The 22188-nt window shown below is 41.8% G+C and overlaps 1 protein-coding gene across 1 annotated transcript in view; it reads left to right on the plus strand.

The window, feature by feature from the left end:
* Nucleotides 1–22188, plus strand: part of LOC145399833 (uncharacterized) — a 170258-nt gene that overhangs the window by 47588 nt on the left and 100482 nt on the right. Inside the window, exon 6 of the mRNA XM_080272400.1 lies at nt 13203–13337. Within this exon, the coding sequence (XP_080128526.1) occupies nt 13203–13337 (135 nt within the window). The remainder of the gene's footprint in view (nt 1–13202; nt 13338–22188) is intronic.

Below are 22188 nucleotides of genomic sequence, written 5' to 3' on the forward strand. Positions count from 1 at the left end.
TCAGTTTGGCTCACCCCACCCCCACCTACTTTTGACCTGCCTGCCTCCTACCTCATTCTTCATGGATCTTCTTCATACTTACAAGGTAAATAATACAATCATTATTCTCCTCCCTTTTCATTGATTTATATCTCTATCTACTATATTTATCTGTATATTGTATGTTTACTAAATCAGTTGGTTAGACATGTAAAATTGTCATGTACATTATTTTAACATATCATAAACACATCTCATGGTCAATATCTACATACCAATACAAACTAAATAATATAAAGCAAATAGAAATGATGTAATGATAAAATAAATACTATCCCACGAAAGATCCACCCTTGGGGGAAATTCGGTTTGGCAGGGGGGGGGTAGCTGACTGGGGGAGGGGGGGGAATGCAGTAACAAAGGGCTTAAGCCCTTGTGCCCCATACCATCTCTTCACTTCCAGAATCATTCCTCTGCCTCCCTTTCATTCTCTGCAATCAACACCAAATCATCAGCATACAACATCTCCCACAGGAGCCTTTTTTTGAAGTCACGTTAGAGGGCTTCAGGTACCATGATAAACAAGGGACACATCTGACCTTAGATGCACACCAACATTCACGGAAAATTCATCACTCAAATCTCCATTCACTGTTACCTGGGTGCGAGCACCCACATACATGGCCATAACCACCCTAACCAGCCACTCCTCCAAGCCAAGCTTTCTCATTGGTCACCTCACCACCTCTTTAGGGACTCTGTCAAAGGCCTTCTCCAAAGCATCAGAATCAAAGTACAGTTCCCATTTCTTTCCTATATATTTTTCTTGAAGCTGTCGAACAATGAATATGGCATCAGTGGTCCCCCTTCCTTGCATAAACCCAAACTGCATCTCATCAGTATTCACTTTCTCTCTAATCATACCTTCTAGAACTCTCTCCATTACCTTTATTATGTGATGTAAAAGCTTTATACCTTTATAATTTCCTATTTCCAGGGCATCATCCTTCTCTTTGTACACATTTACAATTACACTCTTCAGCCAATCATCTGGGACAACACACTCATATATAATTATATTTATCAGGTCAGTGACTAACCTCACTTCTATATCTCATGAGGCCTTCAACATTTCAGCAGTCAGTCCCAGACACACCTGCTGCCTTTCCCCACATGCATCCTGCCTATTGCCTCACTCACATCAGCTGTGTCAATCAAAGGCCACGGGCCAAACACTGAATATTCTGGTTCCAAACCTTCCCTGTCCCAATCAAACTCCTCATTCAGCAACCAGCTATAATGCTCTCTCCATGCATCATTAATATCCCCACTTCACCACTACCCTTCCTTCATCATGTTTCACACACTGTTCACATGTAATAACTCGATTCTCCCTCTTCACCGAGGATGAGGTGGAGGGATGGAGTTGAGAGGTATATGAGGGAGGGGGGGGTGAGTTGGGGGGAGGGTAGTCAAATGGTGGGTGACAGAGCGATTTGGAGGCGTTTTGTCTGCAGCCACCCTTTGCGGGATTAGGGCGTCAGGCTATAGATAGATAGATAGATAGAAATATCATGTTCTTCCTTCCCACATGATTTAGGTTATCAAGTAAAAGTCTCTGTGACTCAGACTTCACCCTGTATATCTCTCTTCTAGCCCTACCCTTGGCAACCAAGTATTCCTCTTTGTTACCACCCTTCTTCCATATATATATGTGATACAGTGGTAGAGTGTGCGTTTTGCACGCTGGTGAGCGCGGGTTCTCCTCCTGCCAGAGTTGTAAAAACTTTGGGAAGCGTTCACCAAGCCACTTGCTACTTTGGCAGACACAAGGGGTGCTGTGGTTGAACCTGTGTCGCATACTAGTATGCTTGCTCCCAGTTGGCTTAAGGCGGGACGATTACACTTGGTTCACAGACTGCACACACATTCAAAGCCACTACAACACTAGAATCATACTCATAAGCACTTCTCACTCTACATACAGTCTCTACCAAACAGCCTAAGCCACTGGGTAGAGATACATTGGCTGCATCGTCCCTGCTTCGCTAGGGATAGGACGGTCCTGCAGTGGACCTCAATGGCTGATGATGATATATATATATATCTATATATATATATATATATATATATATATATACACACACAGCAAGCTCCCCCCCAATGCATGGGTTTCGTTCCTAACGTGGCGCGTTCGGCGCGAAACCGCGTAAGTCTTAACTACTCCTTATTTTGCTCCCTGGATCTCCCAAACGTGGTCCCCTGCTGCCATCTGCCACTGGTAATCAATATGAAGCACCCCAAGTGGTCAGAAGGCCTATCCAATGTCACAACCCAGAAACACAGCACTGCACAGCAAGACTCCGACACACAAACACCCAAACACAAGGCAACATTCCGATGCCGAAACCAGTCGGCGTCGGAATGTTGCCCCGTGCCCACGCACCTGCACGTCGAAGCCTTGCTGTGCAGCACTGTACTTGCAAGCCACAACACCAAATGAACCCTCCAACCACCCAAAGTGCCTCATATTGATCACCAATGGCAGACACAGCAAAACACCACGCCTAGGGAGTCTAGGTAGCAAAATGGTTTCGGGAACATTCGCTGTCAAGCCAGTTCGCCGTCACAACAATAACAAGACAACATAGACTTTGATGGATCCCCCTGAAATATAGTTATAAAAGTATTGATTAATTAATAATAAGTATATTTATAAAAGTATTGATTAATTAATATATTTATAGAATGACGGGGAATCATACAGGGTGCGAATTGTCCTGATGGGGAATCGTTCATGTTTTGACGGGGAATTGACATGATGGCGAATTGTCTTGGAACCCACCGATCGTGTGTAATGTATAACTGGTTACAAGGCTTTATTTAATGCTTTAACTTACAGGTGCATACCAGAATAGTAAATATTTAACTTACAAATACAGTACTGTGGAAAAGCAGTACAGCAAATATTTAACAAACAAATAAAAAAGGTAATATTCTGATGCCTATCAGAAAACTGGTTATAAGACTTTATTTCTTGCTTGAACATTATTTAATAATACTTTAACTTGCACATAAACTTACCAGAACAGTACTGTAAATATTTAACTTACAAATAAAGCACTCAGGAAAAGCAGTACAGCGAATCACATCACGTGATCAAAACAAACCGTGTGTGCTGAGCTGATGTTCGAGGATTTGGCCTATCAAAGGCCTCTCTTGCGTAAATATATAGTTTTCGTAATGGTTCTTTAATCTTACGTTATCTTGTACATATCCCAGCACTAATCGTGTATAATTGCGAGCGCGTTCGGCAAGAACGTGTTCCGGGCAAGTTTGCTGTATATATATATATATTGTGGTAGGTGAGGGTGCTTACCATCCACTCACTTGATGTAGTGCTGCTCTCAGGTGTCTGCCCTTTCCTCTCCTCCGTCCTTCTATCCTTCGATCCTCTTCTGTCTTTCTTTCCTTCATTCTTTCCTCTTCCTTCAGCCTATGGGTGACTTTACACTCCCTTTTCTGTCTTTCGTTCCTTCATTCTTTCCTCTTCCTTCTGCCTGTGGGTGACTCTACACTGAGTGACAAGCCAAATGGTTTCCTGTACACCAGGAAACAATTTACTACGCTGGGTGGTAACCATATAACCAAATTATGGCCCCTGTTGGTTTAGTGGGTAATTATGGTGCTCCAATCGGATTGAGCCGGTGAAGGTTTATATCCAAGGGGTGGTTGGGGATTATTGCTCATGTGATGCCATTCAGGGATGAGTGAGGTTGGTCACTCTCATCTTAAATGTCAGGACCATCTTGCCTAGCCCCAGGCTCCTACGCTCCTCATGGGGCGAAGTAGGACTGGATGATGGATGGATGGATGGATATATATATATACACTATATACAGTCACTGGTTACATAACGCGCGAGTATTGTTCCTGGCAGGTCCCGCTTTATGAAAATCTGCGTTATACAGCCATGTGTTTACATGTTAAAAGGTTTCATGGTAGCCAGTCCAGCCCCAGCTTCACCCTTTGGGGCAATTTTCCCGGATTTTTCCCAGAACATATACTTACCTAAAAATGACTTCAGTACCCACAAACACTGGAGGATTCCTCAACTTGAACTGAAGAGTTTGTGTGTGTTTATAGAGTCGATTGGAACTTCTTCCCTCTTCCGTCGGGTGCAATACATGACCAGGTGCCTTTCCGTCATTACAAATGCTGGATCAGACGAATAGTTGACTCGTTGACTTGGGACTTTTTGGCAATGGCATTATTATGTTCTCCTCTCTCCTTCCGATTGATCACGTCAAGCTTCTGCCCCTGGGTCAAACTCTTTTGTCAGCCTGCTGAGTCACAGTAGCGCGGCATGGTTAATCTGGGTCAGGTGGCCAAACAAACAAACAAACAAACAAACAAAAAAAGCAAAGTTAACTTACAGCACGTGTGGTGGCAGAGTGTGGGCAGAGGGTTGACTGGAGTGGCACAGGAATCAGGGTTCCCAACTCACATTTTCAAATGTCACTGTGCTCGTGCCTAAAAGTCGCTAAAATGTCACTAACGATTCTATCAAGTCGCTAATATTACTCCTCCCACCCCCCACATTTTGTAATGAAGTTACAGCAGTTTTTTCTACACAATATTGACAAAATAAGTCAGTAGTAATCAATAGGTCAAACATGGCCAGAGTTCCCTCCACTTGTTTTGTATCACCAAGTTTCTTAAATGGGAGAACTGTGTGTCGCACTCTACTTAAAGGCTCTGCGGCTTTCTTATGTTTGTGTTTCTGTGTTTCTCAAGGTTGCATAGTTTTGCAAAATATACAGTACTTGCAAATTTTTCAAAATCCATTTCTAGGATCTCCGGGGACCTTGAGAAACCAGTTTTTGTCGTCTTTTAGCCATGCTTTTTTAAATTTCTGTGAATGTTGTGGCTTGCCTATTTTTAAGTAAATCCAAGCACTTTTTCTGGGCTTATAGTAGACTTGTGACTGAGTGCGTCGTGTGCACTGTGTTGGTCTAATACGTGCTGAAGTTTCGTAAAGACATGTCCAGTATGGACGCTGGTGCCACTTCTTAAATAGCTTATTTCTATTATACAGTTAGCTCTCAACTAACGCGAGTTTAAAAAACACGTTTTTGTTTTAACACGAACAAATATTTATGGAGATATGTTTAACTAACAAGGGTTTCTCGATTTAATGCAACTTCAAATGTACATGATGGTTTCAAATTAGCCGCGCGCCTTGGACAGTCCCGAGCTGATAGACCGTGTGTGGCAGTTTATGCATAAATACAATTTTTTATTTGCCTGTTGCTTAAACCGTTTTTATTCGAACTATAATATTTGAAAATAAAGTTTGGCCCCATTCTGAGCAATTTGGCTCATTTTCGGACAAAATTTAGCCAGGAAAGTGATGACAGATCTAAATTGTTACAAGTTGATGCTGCAGAACAGAAAGAAGAAAACCGCCCGGACGAAGATAGAGCAGTTCTTTATGAAGAAGACAGAAAACTTAAGGGAATTATCTTCATAACCAGTCGCATGGGAGTCAGAAGAAGAGGAAGAGGAAGGACAGCAGAGCAAGGTGGGACAACAAATTTAGAGTAGGGAGCAGCGGGAGATGGGGTACGGGGGTAAGGAGGGACAGCAGCAGACGACGAGTGATGCATAGATGAAGTGAGGCTGTGTTATCATTTGTGACCTACTTACTGTAATGAAAATGTTGCTTTTACTGTAGTGTTTTTATGACCTACTAATGCATTAATAATGTTGAGGAACTTTCATAATGCCGTGAATGAAGCAGGATTGAAAGAAAATCCACGTACAGTGCTCGTCAAAAGTATCGAGCGCCCTGCGTCCCTCCTAAGAAACAAACGTTTCAACATTGAAAAAACATATAAATAATGCATTTTATTTACCTTTAGTGCTTTGTAGGGTAGCCTTTACGCTTCTTCACGGACCTGAGACGTCTTGGAAGTGAAAGGGCGATGCTCCTGGGGTGCTGGAGGGGTATTCTGTCCCAGGAGTCACGAATGGCGGCTTCCAGCTTAGGCAGAGAGGTCACGTCCTTCCCTAAGAGACTCTTCTTTACGAGGTACAAGAGGTTTTCAATTGGGTTGAGGTCTGGGCTATTTCCTGGCCAGTCTTTCATGAATGATACCTCGCAGTCATGAAGCCAATTGGTGACCGATTTGGCCTTGTGAGCAGGTGCACCGTCCTGCTGAAACACTCGTGCACCTGTTAGCTCGAAGGAGTCTGGTAAATGATAACACAGAAGCTCCAGGTAAACATCCTGATTCACTCTAATGTTCTTGGGAAGCACAACAAGCTTCCCCAAACCTTGACCAGAAAAACAACCCCATACCATGAGTGAATCAGGATGTTTAACAGTGCTTTCAACATACCGTGGGTCAAGTGGGTCACTACGTTTGTGCCGGTACATACGTGCTCCTCTGTTACAGGTGACACTAAACGTTGCCTCATCAGACCACAACACTGACAACCATTGCTCCTCACCCCAGTTAAGATATTTAATAGCAAAGGCAAGCCTACGAAGTAGCTGGTTTTTTGTGAGAAGAGGCTTCTTCACAGGCCTGTGACTTGTGTAACCAAGTTCATGGACCCTACAAGACACTGTTCTCACAGACACCTCACCAAACACTTCCGGGTTGCTCTCCTTTATTTTCCTTGCACTCACACGAGGATTAAACTCCACTGCACGTTTTAAAACATTAACAGACCTTGGGGAAGTTTTCCTAGGCCTACCAGACCACGGTTTCTTTGTGGGAACTTCACCACTGTTTTCCACTCGAAACCTTCGCACCACAGACGCACTGTCGATCGAGCCACACCAACCAATTCACTAATTTCCTTTGTCTGGTGGCCTGCCTCCTTTACAGCAATGATCTGGGATATGATTTCACTCGATAGTTCATGGGTAGGTGCCATAACAAAGTGGCGAAAGCCAAAACACTGCGGGACACTTGGTAAAAAATGGCGCAAAAAGATAGGGAGACAGGGCGGAGTTCCTCTCTCTCAGGCAGCCCGTGGGCAACTGAGGCGGGAACCAACCAGCACGTCGGAAGGCCTCAGGCTACCGTGACGTCATGCTAGCGTTGCAAACATGTGGTTCAATTTTTACCCCCAAAAATGGGTGATTCTTTTTTGGCCATAAGTATTGCGCGCCCAGCGGTAGGCGCTCGATAAATTTGACGAGCACTGTATGTATTTGGGGAGAAGTAAACAACGCTTTGGCCCAACTAGGGCTCAAATGTTGTTTATTTCTCCCCAAATACTGTATGCTGTTTTCGTTTTTTACATGGATTTTCTTTCAAATTAATATTGTTGCTTTTAAGTTTAGAGTAGCATAACTCCCCAAATGGCTAGACTTTCCCAGAGTCCAGGAACGTAACCCCCAGTATTACCATTGTTTCTTATGGGAAAATTATGTTTAAATAATGCATTTTTAACTAACGCGACCTCTCCAGGAACCTAACCCTCGCGTTATTTGGGAGGTTACTGTATTATGCTCTTCACAGATCATTAACAGAAAATTGGTTGGCATTTTTTTTCTAAGTCGTACCAGATGTACTTAGCACTGCCATAAGTACCAAATCTCATACATGCATTTTAGTACCTAGCAAAATTGACATAACCTGTGGGTTGGTCTGTGCAAACCGCCAAAAGGCAGGGAAGATCAGGGGATACATCACGGGCAGATGCAACATGCGCCATGACTAAATCTGCCCGCATTTTGTCTGTTTTTTACCGTGTTTTGACCAGTTGTCTTGTATAATGACAAAATAATCCATAATTTTTGGCCTTAGGCCACGTTTTCACTATTATAGCAGCGTAGTACATTCATTTAAGAAATGGACAATTTCTCCACCCGCGTAATATTTGTCAGAATTGCGTTTTGACCATATCTTGGACTCAAAAAAAGAGGGCCGTGCTATGACTGTTTCCATGTTCTTTGATCGCATGTTATGTGAGAGGTGACTGCATATACAGTAATCACTCCAATATCTGACGTAATAGAGCCATAGGTAGGTCCGGATATTGGTTCTGTCCGGATATTGGGCCCCAGCTTATGGACTTGTACTTATGGACCCTAACTCAGAGAAACACCTATACAACTCCCTCTGGACATGCATAGCACCTATTTAAGACCCAAATCACACCAATAAGGCACATAAATGACTGAAATAAATGCAAAAGAAACATAAAATGAGGGTTTAGAAGTAGGTTCATATAATAATAAACATTCTGGTGACTGGCTCCTGGACTGGTACTTATGGACCCTAACCTAGCCTAACTCAGAAAAACACCTTCCTACTGCACATGCATAGCTCCTAACACCCTATTCACACCACTAAAGGACATTAAAGAGTGAAATGAGGTAAGTATAGCATGGAAAAAAGTATAGTATGAAACATTCTTATGTTCGGATAGTGGGGATGTTCGGATATTGGGCGTCCGGATATTAGAGTGATTACTGTATATATATATATATATATATATATATATATATATATATATATATATATTTATTCACTGTATATATATATATATATATATATATATTTATATATATATATATATACTGTATGTATATATATATATATATATATATATATATATATATATATATATATATGTATATATATATACTCTGTATATATATATATATATATATATATATATATATATATATATATATATATATATATATATATATATATATATATATATATATATATATATATATATATATATATATATACACACACACACACTCACACAAGGGTCCCAGTTAGCGCGTGATCAAATAGTGCGATTCCCAAATAGTGCGAGCTGTCTCTTAATATCCACAACGTCTCAAATTAACAATGCTGGTGCAGCCACCTCAGATGTGATTACTGCTGCATCTATCGAGGATGCATTACAGGACGTGAGACAAGAGGAGGTTACACTGATGCAGGCAACACCAGAAACACCAGGAGAGCTCTCCATAATGAAGATCAACCATATGTTGGCTGCTGCAGACACTGTAACCCTTTGGCTGCAGGTCAGTGAGGAGAAATGGAGAAAAAATTGTGTGTTTTCGACTCGTGTTTTATCCCACTTATCCTTAATCTTAAGAGCTAATATTCTTGTCAGCCAAACTTCAATCTTCCTACTATCGTTTGCAACAAACTGCATATCCGTATGCACTCCAAGCCTGGAGAATACAAGGTGTGTTTTGATTGTTTGACACCGGAAAAACCCCAGTGTGGTGGATATTTCCACCAAACCATAAGATTTTTTCCGTACAAATTAGGATTCCTGCCACGTTACCTCATCACAATAATTACAATAATAGTAATAAATAAAACAAAAAACACTTCTAGCCAGTCTCTTATGGTTTTATTACGATAATCCAATGTTTACACAAGACTTTAGCGAAACTAATAAGAAGAAAATCATTACAAACTTTATAAAACTTCATGAATGACTTTTATTACCACATACTTTTATAAAACATATTGATATTATGTCATGAGTTATTTAATAGAATAGCTGCACAGTTTGCAACCGCAAAAATGTTTGCTTGCTAATGCTCTTAGCATATGACTTCTCTGATTATAGCAAAAATATCACCATCACTTCTCTAGCATCACTACCCTCTTCCCTTTCCCTAGTGAAGAGGTCATCATCACACACCCTAGGAAGAGGCATGCAAGTAATAGCAAGGAACAACCACAAAAACCACTACATGCACTGCCGTAACAACTGTCCAAGAGATGTTTACTGCACTGTGGCCACGTGGGAACTGAGAATGACTAAGGGGGTCTGTAGCTGTCCCTGGGTGAACTACCCAGCCAGACAGGGTGGCACAACCGGGCTAGTCCCACCTGGATGGGCGCGAAAATGTTTGTGCTGCCATAATTTCCACCCAGATGCAAGCAATTTGTCCGGATATTATGAAACAATGTACGAATAATGGTTTTGAACAGCCAGATCACAGCGTTTGGGTAATGGATTGTCCGGGTAATGGCCGTCCGGATAATAGAGGGATTACCGTTATTAGGAAAATTATATACCACTGATAATTCATGAAGGAGCACTCAGAGAGGTGTAGATGAATGTCCAGTGAATGCTATAATTTTTATGTCAGTGAGGCACATGTTAGAGTGGATGAATATGTACTTTAATGGTCACGAATGGAGTGGGTTAAGGGCGTATAACGTCCGAATGGTTCAGGTGTGTGAGTGGGTAATGTACGAATATACAAGGTCTGATCGAAAAGTATCTGGCCATACAATATATATACAGTATATTTTTTCCTGTAATCCAGTAAGAGCAAGGGGATGTTACTCAGTGGAACTTGACCTTGAATCGTTGTGTGCTTCCTTGAATATGTTCATTTTTGCCAGCTAGCCCAGTTGCTGCGGAGCAGCATGTGTTTGAGAATGTGTTCTTGGTCGTTGCATTTACATTTTGTGCTGTGATGACCAAACAAATTAGGCAGTGTTATTGCATCAGATTTTGTCAAAAATTTGGTGACACACAGTCTGAAACCATCAAAAAATTCAGGAGGCTTTTGGCGATGAAGCAGGGTGAAGCTCGTGCTGATAGTTTTTTCATCTGTCAAGGTGTTATTCATTATGAGTACTCTCCAGAAGGCCAAACAATCAGTGAAGAGTATTATCTGGGAGTTCTCCATCTCCTATGGAATGCAGTGCATTGTGAGAAACAAGAGTTGTGTGAGGCAGAGGACTGGCAGCTCCATGATGACAATTTTCCATTCCACTTATCCCATCTCATCCAGGATTTTTGGGCCAAACACAGGATTATACAGGTCTGGAAGGCTCTGTCCTCTCCTAACATGGCTCCCAGCAGCTTCTGGCAATTTCCTAAACTGGAGATTCCACTGAACGGCTTGTTTTTTTCCCAGCTGGGAATTCTGATGTTAAGTCTGACTTGCGTTTGCCCTTTCCCTCTGTTTTTATCCCACCCACAGCATTTATAGCTGTGGGTATATACATAGGATACTGCTGATCCTATACTGTTACTCTAACTTGGCCTAGAATTGCCATTTATCCATATCAAATGTTGAGTTGTAACGAGATTTATGCTAGAAAATGTACTGCTCATTAAGAATTGCTGTAGAAAAGATGTAGAGCCATGACATTGTCCTATTTTGCCATTTAGCTACATGAAATAAACTACAAAAGAACAAAACTCGAGGCCAAGGTAGAGTCAAAAGTACAGGTATCGCTGACTGACACTGGAAGAACACCATGTATCACCCAAGTGCTAGGATCTCTTGTGTTTTTTATACAAATAAAACATTATTTCATTAGACAGTCTTGATGTGACAGTAAAATGAAAGATTATACCACACTGTGTACCTGATAGAATTGTGTACCTGGTAGAATTTGTAAATTTGGGAGCTTGCATAGTTAACGATTGAATAAGCATTTCCATGGATGCCCTGCAGATTAATGTGCAGTCAGCATCATTAATTCCGTTGCGTCTCCTGCTTCTCCCTTCAAGGTGTTTGAAAATTCGTGGTCTGGTTAGTACTTGGATGGGTGACCGCCTGGGAACACCAGATGCTGTTGGCATCCCTACATGTCAAGTGGGGTTGGTGGAGGATTAGTGCCCCTTCCTGTAAAACAATTAACTCTAAGCCATTGGCCACCCCATCTGGGATACATGGCGTCTGGCAATGAATGAATGAATGAATAAAGGTCGGATGCTTTTCGATCAGACCTCGTGAGTGTGTGTGTGTGTTTGTGAGAGAGAGAGAGAGAATCTTAATCCATCCATCCATCCATCATCCAATCCTACATTGCCCCATGAGGAACGTAGGAACCTGGGGCTAAGCAGGTTGGTCCTGACATTTAAGATGAGAGTGACCAGCCTCACTCATCTCTGAGTGGCATAATGTGAAGAATAAACCCCAACTATCCCTTAGACATAAACCTTCACTGGCTCAATCCCATGGGAGTGCCGTAATTACCCATTAAACCACCATATGCCAAAATTTGGTTATATGGTTACCGCCCAGTGTAGTAAATGGTTTCCTGGTATACAGGAAACCATTTACAAAGATATTTTGCTTGTGGGGAGATATAGATAATATAAACATGCAGATTGTGGCATCATATATAAGAACTTCACAACATGCATAGAAACGAGAACACATGTATTTGAAATATTTATAAATGTGTATTCATCAAGAAAGACAATCATCATCATCATTATCATCATCATCCAGACCTCCTTTCCCACCCTAGGGCAGGGTGAAGAGTAGCTGTGTCCAGACATCCCAAGGTTGCCCAGTTCAGTGGGCCACACTTCCATTCACTCATCATTCAAGCCCCTGGAATCCTGGCTCTGTCTGATACACCAAAAACTTTCACCACATTCTGTAGCTTCACATAAACATATCCAATAGACAGCCATCAATAAAATTGAAGGTAGTTTTAAAGTATTTTCTCCACAGACTTCCCTACTCTACATCTTTAAAGAATTACAATACTTCATAACCCATCCACTCCCCACACGTTACATGTTCCTCAATAACTCCCTTTGCATTCCTCTTACGTGTGACTATACATTTTCATGCCACACCAAAGTTTCAGACCTGTATATTATTGTAGGCACTAAAACTTCATGAACCTCTTGTAGCAGCAACACTCAGATCTCTTGTGTATCAAGGCCTACATAGCACCAGCCACTTTCTTTCTTAGTGCTACTTTTCTGCATACCTTATGCAGTTGCCTGTCTTGTCTGTTATTGCACTTAGATATTTAAAGTCCATCACCAGCTTCTCTCAGTTCACCATTATCACACTGGAAGTCACATTTTCTCATAACAGCCATTAGTTTGCTGTTATTTGCATTTACTCTCAAAGTCCAGCACTCACAGAATTGTGTGTGTGTGTGTGTGTGTGTGTGTGTGTACATGAGAGAGGAGGGGGGGTGAATGGAGTTTTGAGAGAGCTTGGAACAACAGCTGTGGAAAGAGGAGTGAGGCTGGTTTTGAATTGTGAAGGTTGAAGTATTTCAGATTTAATATGTGGCGGTGATTCTGTGCTACTTGTTAATCAATATATTCTGTTGAGTTTTGAATCTGTCAATGAGCATTTTAGATTCATATCCATTTGTGGAGAAGTGTGTGTTATAAATTTCAAATATGTGAACTGCTAATTATCTTTTATCTTCCAAATACAGCCAGAACGGATAGATCCCCCAGATCCAACAAAACCTGACTATGACATACGGGCAGATGTTTGGAGTCTAGGCATCACACTGGTTGAGTTGGCAACTGGGCAGTTTCCTTATAAAGACTGCCGCAACGATTTTGAGGTTAGTAGTTGCAGTAGTTGTTCCCTAGGCAGTCTGGCCGAACAGCCCCGAGTCCCTGAAGGAAGGCCACACCAAGACCAGGCTTTCCCACAGAGCTCTCAAGGAATGTATGTTGTGTTGTTGGTGCAAGTAATTGTGTGCAGTGCAGTCTTCCATAACGTGCTTAATAGTATGGGGTGCTGTGTTGCATCCTGGACAGGCATCAGCTACGGAGTCATCCAGCCTCTTCTGATAACTCAAGAGGGCTGGATGATGCCTACATCTCAGCCTGGCCAGGTGGACCCCCCTCCCCTTTGGTTTTTTTATGCAAGAAAGAAGGAACCAAAGGCCAGGATCCCACAAACCATCCCATCCAAGAAAAAAACAAACACAGTACAAAAGAGAGCCATATTCAAGATCCATTCATTTCGAGATAGGAAGTAAGAAATACAGAGATAGTCCGATTATCCGGGTTATATGGTGCTAAGGGGTGCCCGATTAGTCCAAAACCACGATTAATCTGGCGGAAACAACACATAAGTACTGTACTGTTATAGACTGATTTATTTACCGGTAAATGTACACTTTAAGTACCAGAAAGACCTTTCCAGTTCAATGTATATTCCTCCAGCTTGTTTCAGTATTTTTCAGACTATATTCAGTTTGGTAAATTACGTTTTCTTACTGAAAGATTTCCTCCCTGTTATTATCGTCACGTTCTAAAGCTGTACCTACGATTGTTTCCAGGACAATGGACGAAACTCATCGTACTCAAATGTGGACTTCGTTTCCCAACTTCCCAACTGAAGATTAGGTTAGGTTAAATTATTAGGTGCAGTTAAGCTAGGTTAGGCCAGGTTTAAACACTTTGGTTAGAACAGTGTCTTCTGCCATTACGTTAACGAATCAAACAAAGAGTCGTCACACCAGAACAGCTAAAAACAGAGGGGAAACAGATTTAACAAGAAATGTTTATTGACCAACACAGAAATAATCGAAAAATATAATAATCAGGATGAACTGATTTGGTAAGGTGCTTTTACTGCTTACAGCAAAGCGTATGTTTACCCTCCTCAGTGTTCGTGAGTTCAGAAATTTTTGTGCTCCTGTTGTAGACCTTGGAACCTTTTTTTTCAAAGTTATAAAGTCAGTTTCTTTTTCTTATAGATGTGAAAAGACTCGTCTGGTACACCTGGCTTTTTGCCCTCCTCCCTAAACCCATCTTGTGATTTGCTATGATTCATGAAATTAGGGGGCATGTTACATTAGCATTTAAATAAAATTAGAGTGCATGTTACTTTAGCATTTAAACATATCGGCGAAAACATCTGGAATGAGAGGACCTCCTGGCTGTTTGGGATGGTAGAGTAGGGTTGTGTAAACATACCAGTGACCTCCGTTCCCTTCCCATAATTGTTCAGTTTTTATGGCTCTCCCTAACTCAGTGTCACTGAGATTGTCACTGAGATCGATACAGTAAAGCATTGTTCAAGGCTGGCAGCCATGAAGGGGTTAATGGAATACATTATTGTTTGTATCAATACTCTCTCTTTCACACATACACGAATGAACAAAAGAATGTGCAATAGATGTACACTTAACTGTAAGAAGCAGAAATAACTGTATGCTCTGTCGGTCCAAAATGTGTTGGGAAGCGACATCAAGCAAAGACTGTGGGACTGAATGCCACCTTACGAGAACACGTGAGATGAACGTATTTTTTATTAGTAAACATTTTTGTTTCATTTCGTCCCCTATAATTGTGAAACTCATAAATTTTCGTCCAAGCATACAGCCTAATAACCTTATCAATTCAATTCATATTGCTCTAGTTTGTTTTCTGTATTTTTCTGCCTATTTTTTGGGTGGTAAATTACCTTTCACTGAGATTTCCTCTCTTATTATCATAACGTTCCTTAAGCCTTACCTACGATTGTTTCTGGCATAATGGAAGAAACTTACTCATAATTAAGGTGCATGTTACATTAGCATTTAAACTTATCGTCGAAAACATCTGAGATGAAGTGGCAGGCCACCTGACTGTTTGAGATGGTAGAGGAGGGTTGTGTAAATATACCAGTGACCTTCGTTCCCTTCCCATAATTGTTCGCAGTTTTTTTATAGCTCTCTCTAACCCAACATCCCTGACACCAGTACAGTAGAGCATTGTTCGAGGCTGGCAGTTATGATGGGGTTAATGGAATGCATTATTGTTTGTATTAATACTCTCTTTCACACATAAAGTACACTTAAGGACAAACAAAAGAATGAACAGTAAATGTAAGAGGAAGAAATAACTATGCTCTGTCAGTCCGAAATGTGTTGGGAAGCGCGATATCTAACGAAGAATGCAGAACTGAATGCTAACTTACGAAAACACATGAGTAATTTTTTTTTTTTTCTGATTAGCAGGCATTCTTGTTCCATTTCGTTCCCTAAAATTGGGAAACCCATTACTTTTCCTCTAAGCATACAGCCCAAAGACTTCACCAATTCACTTGAGCTGCTGCACACACTCCTCACTTCCTGTAACTTTAACATCCCTCACTAACCTCCTATCAGCCCTCCTAACCAAAAAATAATCTATCTGACTGCTGTTTCCCCCAGACTCATATGTAATTAACCTACTCTCTCTTTTCCTAAAATGTGTTGCACACAATCATGTCCGTTGCCTCCCCAAACTCAAGTATCCTTTCCCCTTCCGCATTCCTTAGACCATACGCGCATCCCCCATGTGCTCCTTCATAACCTTGTGCTGCTTCACCTACATGACCATTTAAGTCCCCTTCCAAAACCACTATCTCATCGTCCCGCATACCACCTACTACACGTATTAAATCATCCCAAAATCTATCTTTCTCTGCTTCATTTAATCCTGCCTGTGGAGCATATGCCGATATAACTGCAGCTATTTTTCTACCGAATAGAATTTTCACTACCAGTATCCTATCTCCTACTCTTATAACATTCATAACATATTCCACCCATTTCTCCGCAACGATCACACCAACACCCCCATATCCGTCTGGCCTCCCCTGCCAAAACAACTTATAGTAACAGTCCTTCCCAACAATCTTTCTGGCCGATCCACCCCTGTACTGGACTTCCTGCAAACACGCCACATCCACCCACCTCCTACTGAATGCCTCAACGACTTCCCTCGCTCTTCCCCTCAAACTTCCCACATTCCATGAACCCACCTTTATCCCCCTGGGTGATTTACTGTCCTCAGGGTTGCTTTGAAACTTATTCTTGTGTTTTGTCATAATCAGGATTAATAAAGGGGGATAGACATACCACAGGTACCACTCACTGCACAGTCCCAGGTCCAGGTAATGGATCTGGGACCCCTAGCCCACCAGCTTACCAGTGGCTGTGGTAGTGGCCTCGGGGCACCCTGCCAGGACAGCTGCAGGGACACCCTCCAAGCTCGCCTTGGCACTGCAACAATCCCGCCATTATACACCCACCGATAGGGCAGCCTCTTGGGGCGCTACTCCCAAGTTCAGGCCCCTCTCTATTGGGTGGAAGCGGCAGCCTGGGAACCGCAATGCCCTATACCTTCTAGCACAGGCCCAAGCCCCATCTCGCCCTGGACCCATGATCTATGTCGGCGGAACCCCCATCACACCTCCCCCCAGAAGTCCGCCACTAGGTAGCAGGGGCAAAGTTTTCTGGCTGCATGCCCTTGCTGGCGCCAACCCCTGTAATGTAGTGGGATACGTTGTATGAAATGTAAAGTGCATGTGGTGTTGTGCATAAGATAGTTAGTGGAAATGTTTGGGAGAGTATGCTGGTCTATTCTCCATGTTAGTGTCACACTGAAAAGGTCAGCAAAGGGGGATGGTTAGATAGCTAGTGAAACAGGAGCTTCAGCTCTCCCTATCACCAGCATTCCCGTTCCCCTCGGGAGTACCACCCTGTTCGGCTTGTGCTACAGCCTCCTCTTGTCATGTCAAAATGGTTGTTCAATAAGTATATGGGATGGGGTTAAAATGAAATACAGGGTAGTGCAGTGGATGTTGGAGCGGCCCTAATGAGAGAGGGCGGCATTTGGAATCTTCTTGTACTGTTGTTTGCAGATGACACTGTATTGTTAAGTGAAGACGAAGGGAAACTGCAAGTCTTGGTGAATGAGTTTAAGAGTGTGTGTAAGAAACAAAATCTAAAGGTGAATATAGGGAGGAGTAAAGTGATGGTCTTCGAGGAAATGAAGTCAGTGAATGTGCAGTGATGTTGGATGATGAGGAAATGGAAAATTTGAGTGCATTTAGGTACTTGGGTAATGTGATGAGTAAGGATAGAAGCGTGGAGGATGAAGTGCTTGAAAGGGAACAACAAGGAAGAAAGGTTGCTAGTTCTTTGAAAGCAGTTGATGGGAGCCCTCACCATCCACTCACTCGATGTACGGCTGCTCTCGGGTGCCTGCCCTTTCCTTTCTTCCTTTCCTTCCTTCCTTCCTTCTCTTCTTTCCTCTTCTGACTTTCCTTCCTTCCCTTCTTTCCTCTTCTGACTTTCCTTCATTCGTTCCTCTTCCTTCTGTCTATGGGTGACTCCACACAGAGTGACAAACCAAATGGTTTCTTGTACACCAGAAACCATTTACTGTGGTGGGTGGTAACCACATAGCCTATGGTGCTTGGTGGTTTAATGGGCAATGAAGGCTCTCCAACTGGATTGAGCAGGTGCAGGTTTATCTGCAATGGGTGGTTGGAGTTTATTGTTTACATAATGGCACTCAGGGATGAGTGAGGCTGTTCACTGTCATCTTAAATGTCAGGTCCAACTTGCCTAGCCTCAGGCTCCAACGCTTCTCATGGAGCAACACAGGCCTAGATGAATGATTGAATGAATGAATGATAAGAAATAGGGAAATGAGCATGGAAGTAAAAAAGTAGCTTCATGATAATATTGTGATACCAACTCTAATGTATGGCAGTGAAGCTTGTGCCTTGTTGGAAAGACACAAGTCAAGAGTGAGAGCAGTGGAGATGAGTTAGTTGAGAGGGGCTTTTGGAGTTACATTTAGAGACAGACTGACAAATGAGGAAGTGAAGGAGCATTGTGGTGTGGATGTGGATGACATAGAAAGCATTAGGAGAATACATTGAGGTTGTTTGGTCATTTGGAGAGGATGGAGAGAGAGACTGACAAGGAGAGCATATGTGTTAGGTGGAGGGGGGCCAAGGATGAGATGGAGGGATAGAGTGGAGAGGTATATGAGAGAGGGTGGTGTGGGCTGGGGGAGGGCAGTGAAATGGTGGGGTATAGGGTGACATGGAGGCGATTTGTTTGCAGCTACTCCTTACGCAATTAAGCCATCTGGCAATAGATAGATAGTTTGACCATTGTGGCAATCGTTTACCATCTTTAAAATAATTTGAAAAATATGGAAAACATCATCATCATCTAATCCGCCCCATAAGAAGCCTAGGAGCCCAAGGCTAGGCAAGTTGGTCATGACATTTAAGATGAGAGTGAATAGCCTCACCCATTCCTAAGTGGCATTACATGAGCAATAAACCTCAACCACCTCATGGATAGAAAACTGCATCTCCGAAAGGAGCACCTGAGTTGCCCACTAAACCACCAGGTGCCATAATCTGGTTACTGCATATGGCTACCACTCTGCATAGTAAATGTTTCCTGGTGTACAGGAAACCATTTGACTTGTCACTCAGTGTAGAGTCACTCATAGATAGAAGAAGAGGAAAGAATGAAGGAATAGGACAGAAGAAAGAGTGTAATGCAACCCTTAGGCAGAAGGAAATGGAAAGAATGAAGTAAAGACAGAAGAGGAAGGAAGAGAAGAAAGGGCAGTCACCCAAGGGCAACACTACATCGTGTGAGTGGATGGTGAGTGCCCCCACCTACCAAATATGGAAAACAAACTTTAAAAATAAGTGAACTGGTAAAATCTTGCTTCAGCATAAACTAAACCATGCATTTACCTCAATGAGTCAATAGTTAGGGGCAAGGCGAGTGGCTGTTCAAGGGTTTGATGAGGTACATGCACCCTGTAACAGATTAAATTTTCCACTGTATTGTGCTCTTGTCATCACTTTCTGTGAAACTAACAATGCCTATGTGTGTTTCTGGTACTTGCCATAACATTCTTTACTGTATTTAGTTGGTTTAAATTGTTTTAAAAGGGAAAACTAGGGTTTGTGCTTGGGATGCCGAGAACAAATTAGGATAAATCCCATAGATTCTGTGTATTTATTATCATGCACCATGTTCGGTACAAGTTATGGGCAGTAACCAAGGAATTGCTGTACAGTATTTGGTTTTCCTAACATTAAATAAGCCACTGCTATTTTGTCTCCATTCAGTGATTTTAGATAAGTCATGGTTTTCGGAGACTGCTGTGCTGATTTGGGAGTTAAGAGATCAAACTTTTTGAATGGGTGGTTAAGTGTAAACGAGCTGTGATGCATTGAGTCATCTGCATGTGAATGAATGGGATTATGGATGACAGACAAGAGGTCACTATTACGAATGAGGAAGAGGGTTGGAACCAGGAAGGATCCTTGTGGCACACTGGCATTAATTGAGTGGAAATTGGAATTTGCATCATCATCTTATAGTCCTGTACTCTTACCTTTCTCTTGCTGAGGTCTGAGATCAGTGGGAAACAAGATAATAAGCAGTAGCAAGGGAGTTTGGATAAAAGAGAATGATGCCACTCGGTCAAAAGCTTTAGAAATATCAAGGGCTACTGCATGGGGTTCCCCATGTTGGTCAGTTGACTGATGGACAGTATGAGTAATGAGATTGAGTATATCAACAGTGAATATTCCATGGCCAAAACCATAATGTCTGTCACTAGTTAATTTGTTGCTTTGAAGATATTTAACAGTGTGCTTATTGAGAACCTCAGATACTTTACCAGGTGAAGCTGTGATGGGTGTGTCTGTAATCAGAGGGATCAGAGAAAATACCTTTCTTTGGAATTGGGTGGATGTTGACTTTTTTTCAAGGATTAGGGATTAAAAAAGTATGTATGCATAATCTGAAGCTAGAACAGGAGGTTTGATAACCATAATTATTCTTAGTTTATTCCCTTCAGATGAAAATATATTTTCAGTATTTAAGGAATATGACAGACTACTTTTTTTTCTCACTCTCCTTTACACTAGGTAATGAGAAGGACCTAACATGAGTTTACAGTTCCTTACGGTGATATAGCACATACTTTTCCTCTTTTATTCTTTCATATATTTATGTTCTGATTAACTGGAAGTACAGATCCGAAAGTTCTGAACTCAGTGATTGCACAAGTTGGGCATTCTGTGAGGAGCTCTGGCTTTGCATACTTTTGGGGTTCTTTGATATTTTATTCACTGACGTATACTTTTCTGGCTTGTGCCAAGTCATATAGAGATTTTTTATACGGCAGACCTGGCTAATTGCAGTGTAATAACTGCTTGTCATTGAGTGACAGTTGTGTGCTTTCAAGCTTGTTGCTGAGCTATTCAATATAGGCTACTAAGTACTAACCAACTCAGCATCACTTTCTGTTGTTGTCCATGGAGATAACAGAAATGGAAATTTTGTGCATGGTTTTGCCGTATTTTTGTTCTAGCAGAAGTAGTTTTCTTAACAACAATGACAGCTTTTATTTTTTTATGTCTTATGTTGTGTTCTTTTCAGTTTTATGCTGCTACAGAATTATTGTTTGTTCCATACTACATTTAAACTCCGGAAATTATTTCAGATTGTCTCTGAATGATTGTTCTTAAATTTTAACTATTTCCATGCTTCTCTTTGAGGATTTTCTAATATTGTAACTACTCACTAGTGGTAGGTGGGGATGCTCACCATCCACTCACTTGATGTAGTGCTACTGTTGGGTGACTGCCCTTTCCTCTCTTCCTTCCTTCCTTTCCTTCCATCCTCTTCTGTCTTTCTTTCCTTCTTTCTTTCCTCTTCCTTATGCCTGTGGGTGACTCAGCACTTCCACTTCTGTCTTTTTCTCCTTCATTCTTTCCTCTTCCTTTTGCCTGTGGATGACTCTACGCTGAGTAACAAGCCAAATAGTTTCCTGTACACCTGGAAACCTTTTACTTTTCTGGGTGGTAACCAAATAGCCAAATTATGGCTTCTGGTGGTTTAGTGGGTAATAAAGACACTCCAATCGGATTGAGCCTGTGCAGGTTTCCGTATCCAAGGGGTGGCTGGGGTTTATTGCTCACGTTTTGCCACTTGGATGAGTGAGGCTGGTGACTCATCTTAAATGTCAGGACCAGCTTGCCATTGCCCCGGGCTTCTATGCTCCTCATGGGGTGACACAGGATTAGCTGCTGCTGCTGCTGATGATGACGATGATGTAACTACTTAAGTACTACTGATAACATTGAAATCCACAACCATTTTGGCATTTAATGGTTGTTTTCTGTTACTGTTTTACACCAGATAAAAAATCATATTAAGTTATATGGAAGAGTATGTGCATTATCACTGACTGAAAACTTCTGGGTGCCCTGCCTGCACTTTGTGGGGTGACTGTACATGTACCAAAATTCTTTTACAAAATCATTATTGGAGAACTTGGATTGGTGAAAAGAGGAAAACTTCCCTGTCCACCTCTTAAACTGCTGGCATAACTTGTAGCCCCACAGCACAGGAGGGAGGGATTGGAACTGGGATTACCATTTCTGATTCATGATCCAAGCAAATCATGGATCTGTGCTTGAACTTCTCATTGTGTACCTCTTTCATTTGTTTTTAAATTCTTGGCCGTGTATGCATGGAAGCATGTATTAGCAGTTTTTATGTGTTGATGGCACTTAGCAGTAATACACTGTGACATGTAGCATCATCACACCATTATGCCGCTATCAGAGGCAAACAAACCTTCAAGGGCAGCCAG

Source organism: Coenobita brevimanus, chromosome 50 (assembly GCF_032717465.1).
Source record: "Coenobita brevimanus isolate Jiangsu-jjx chromosome 50, ASM3271746v2, whole genome shotgun sequence".
Lineage (NCBI taxonomy): Eukaryota > Metazoa > Arthropoda > Malacostraca > Decapoda > Coenobitidae > Coenobita > Coenobita brevimanus.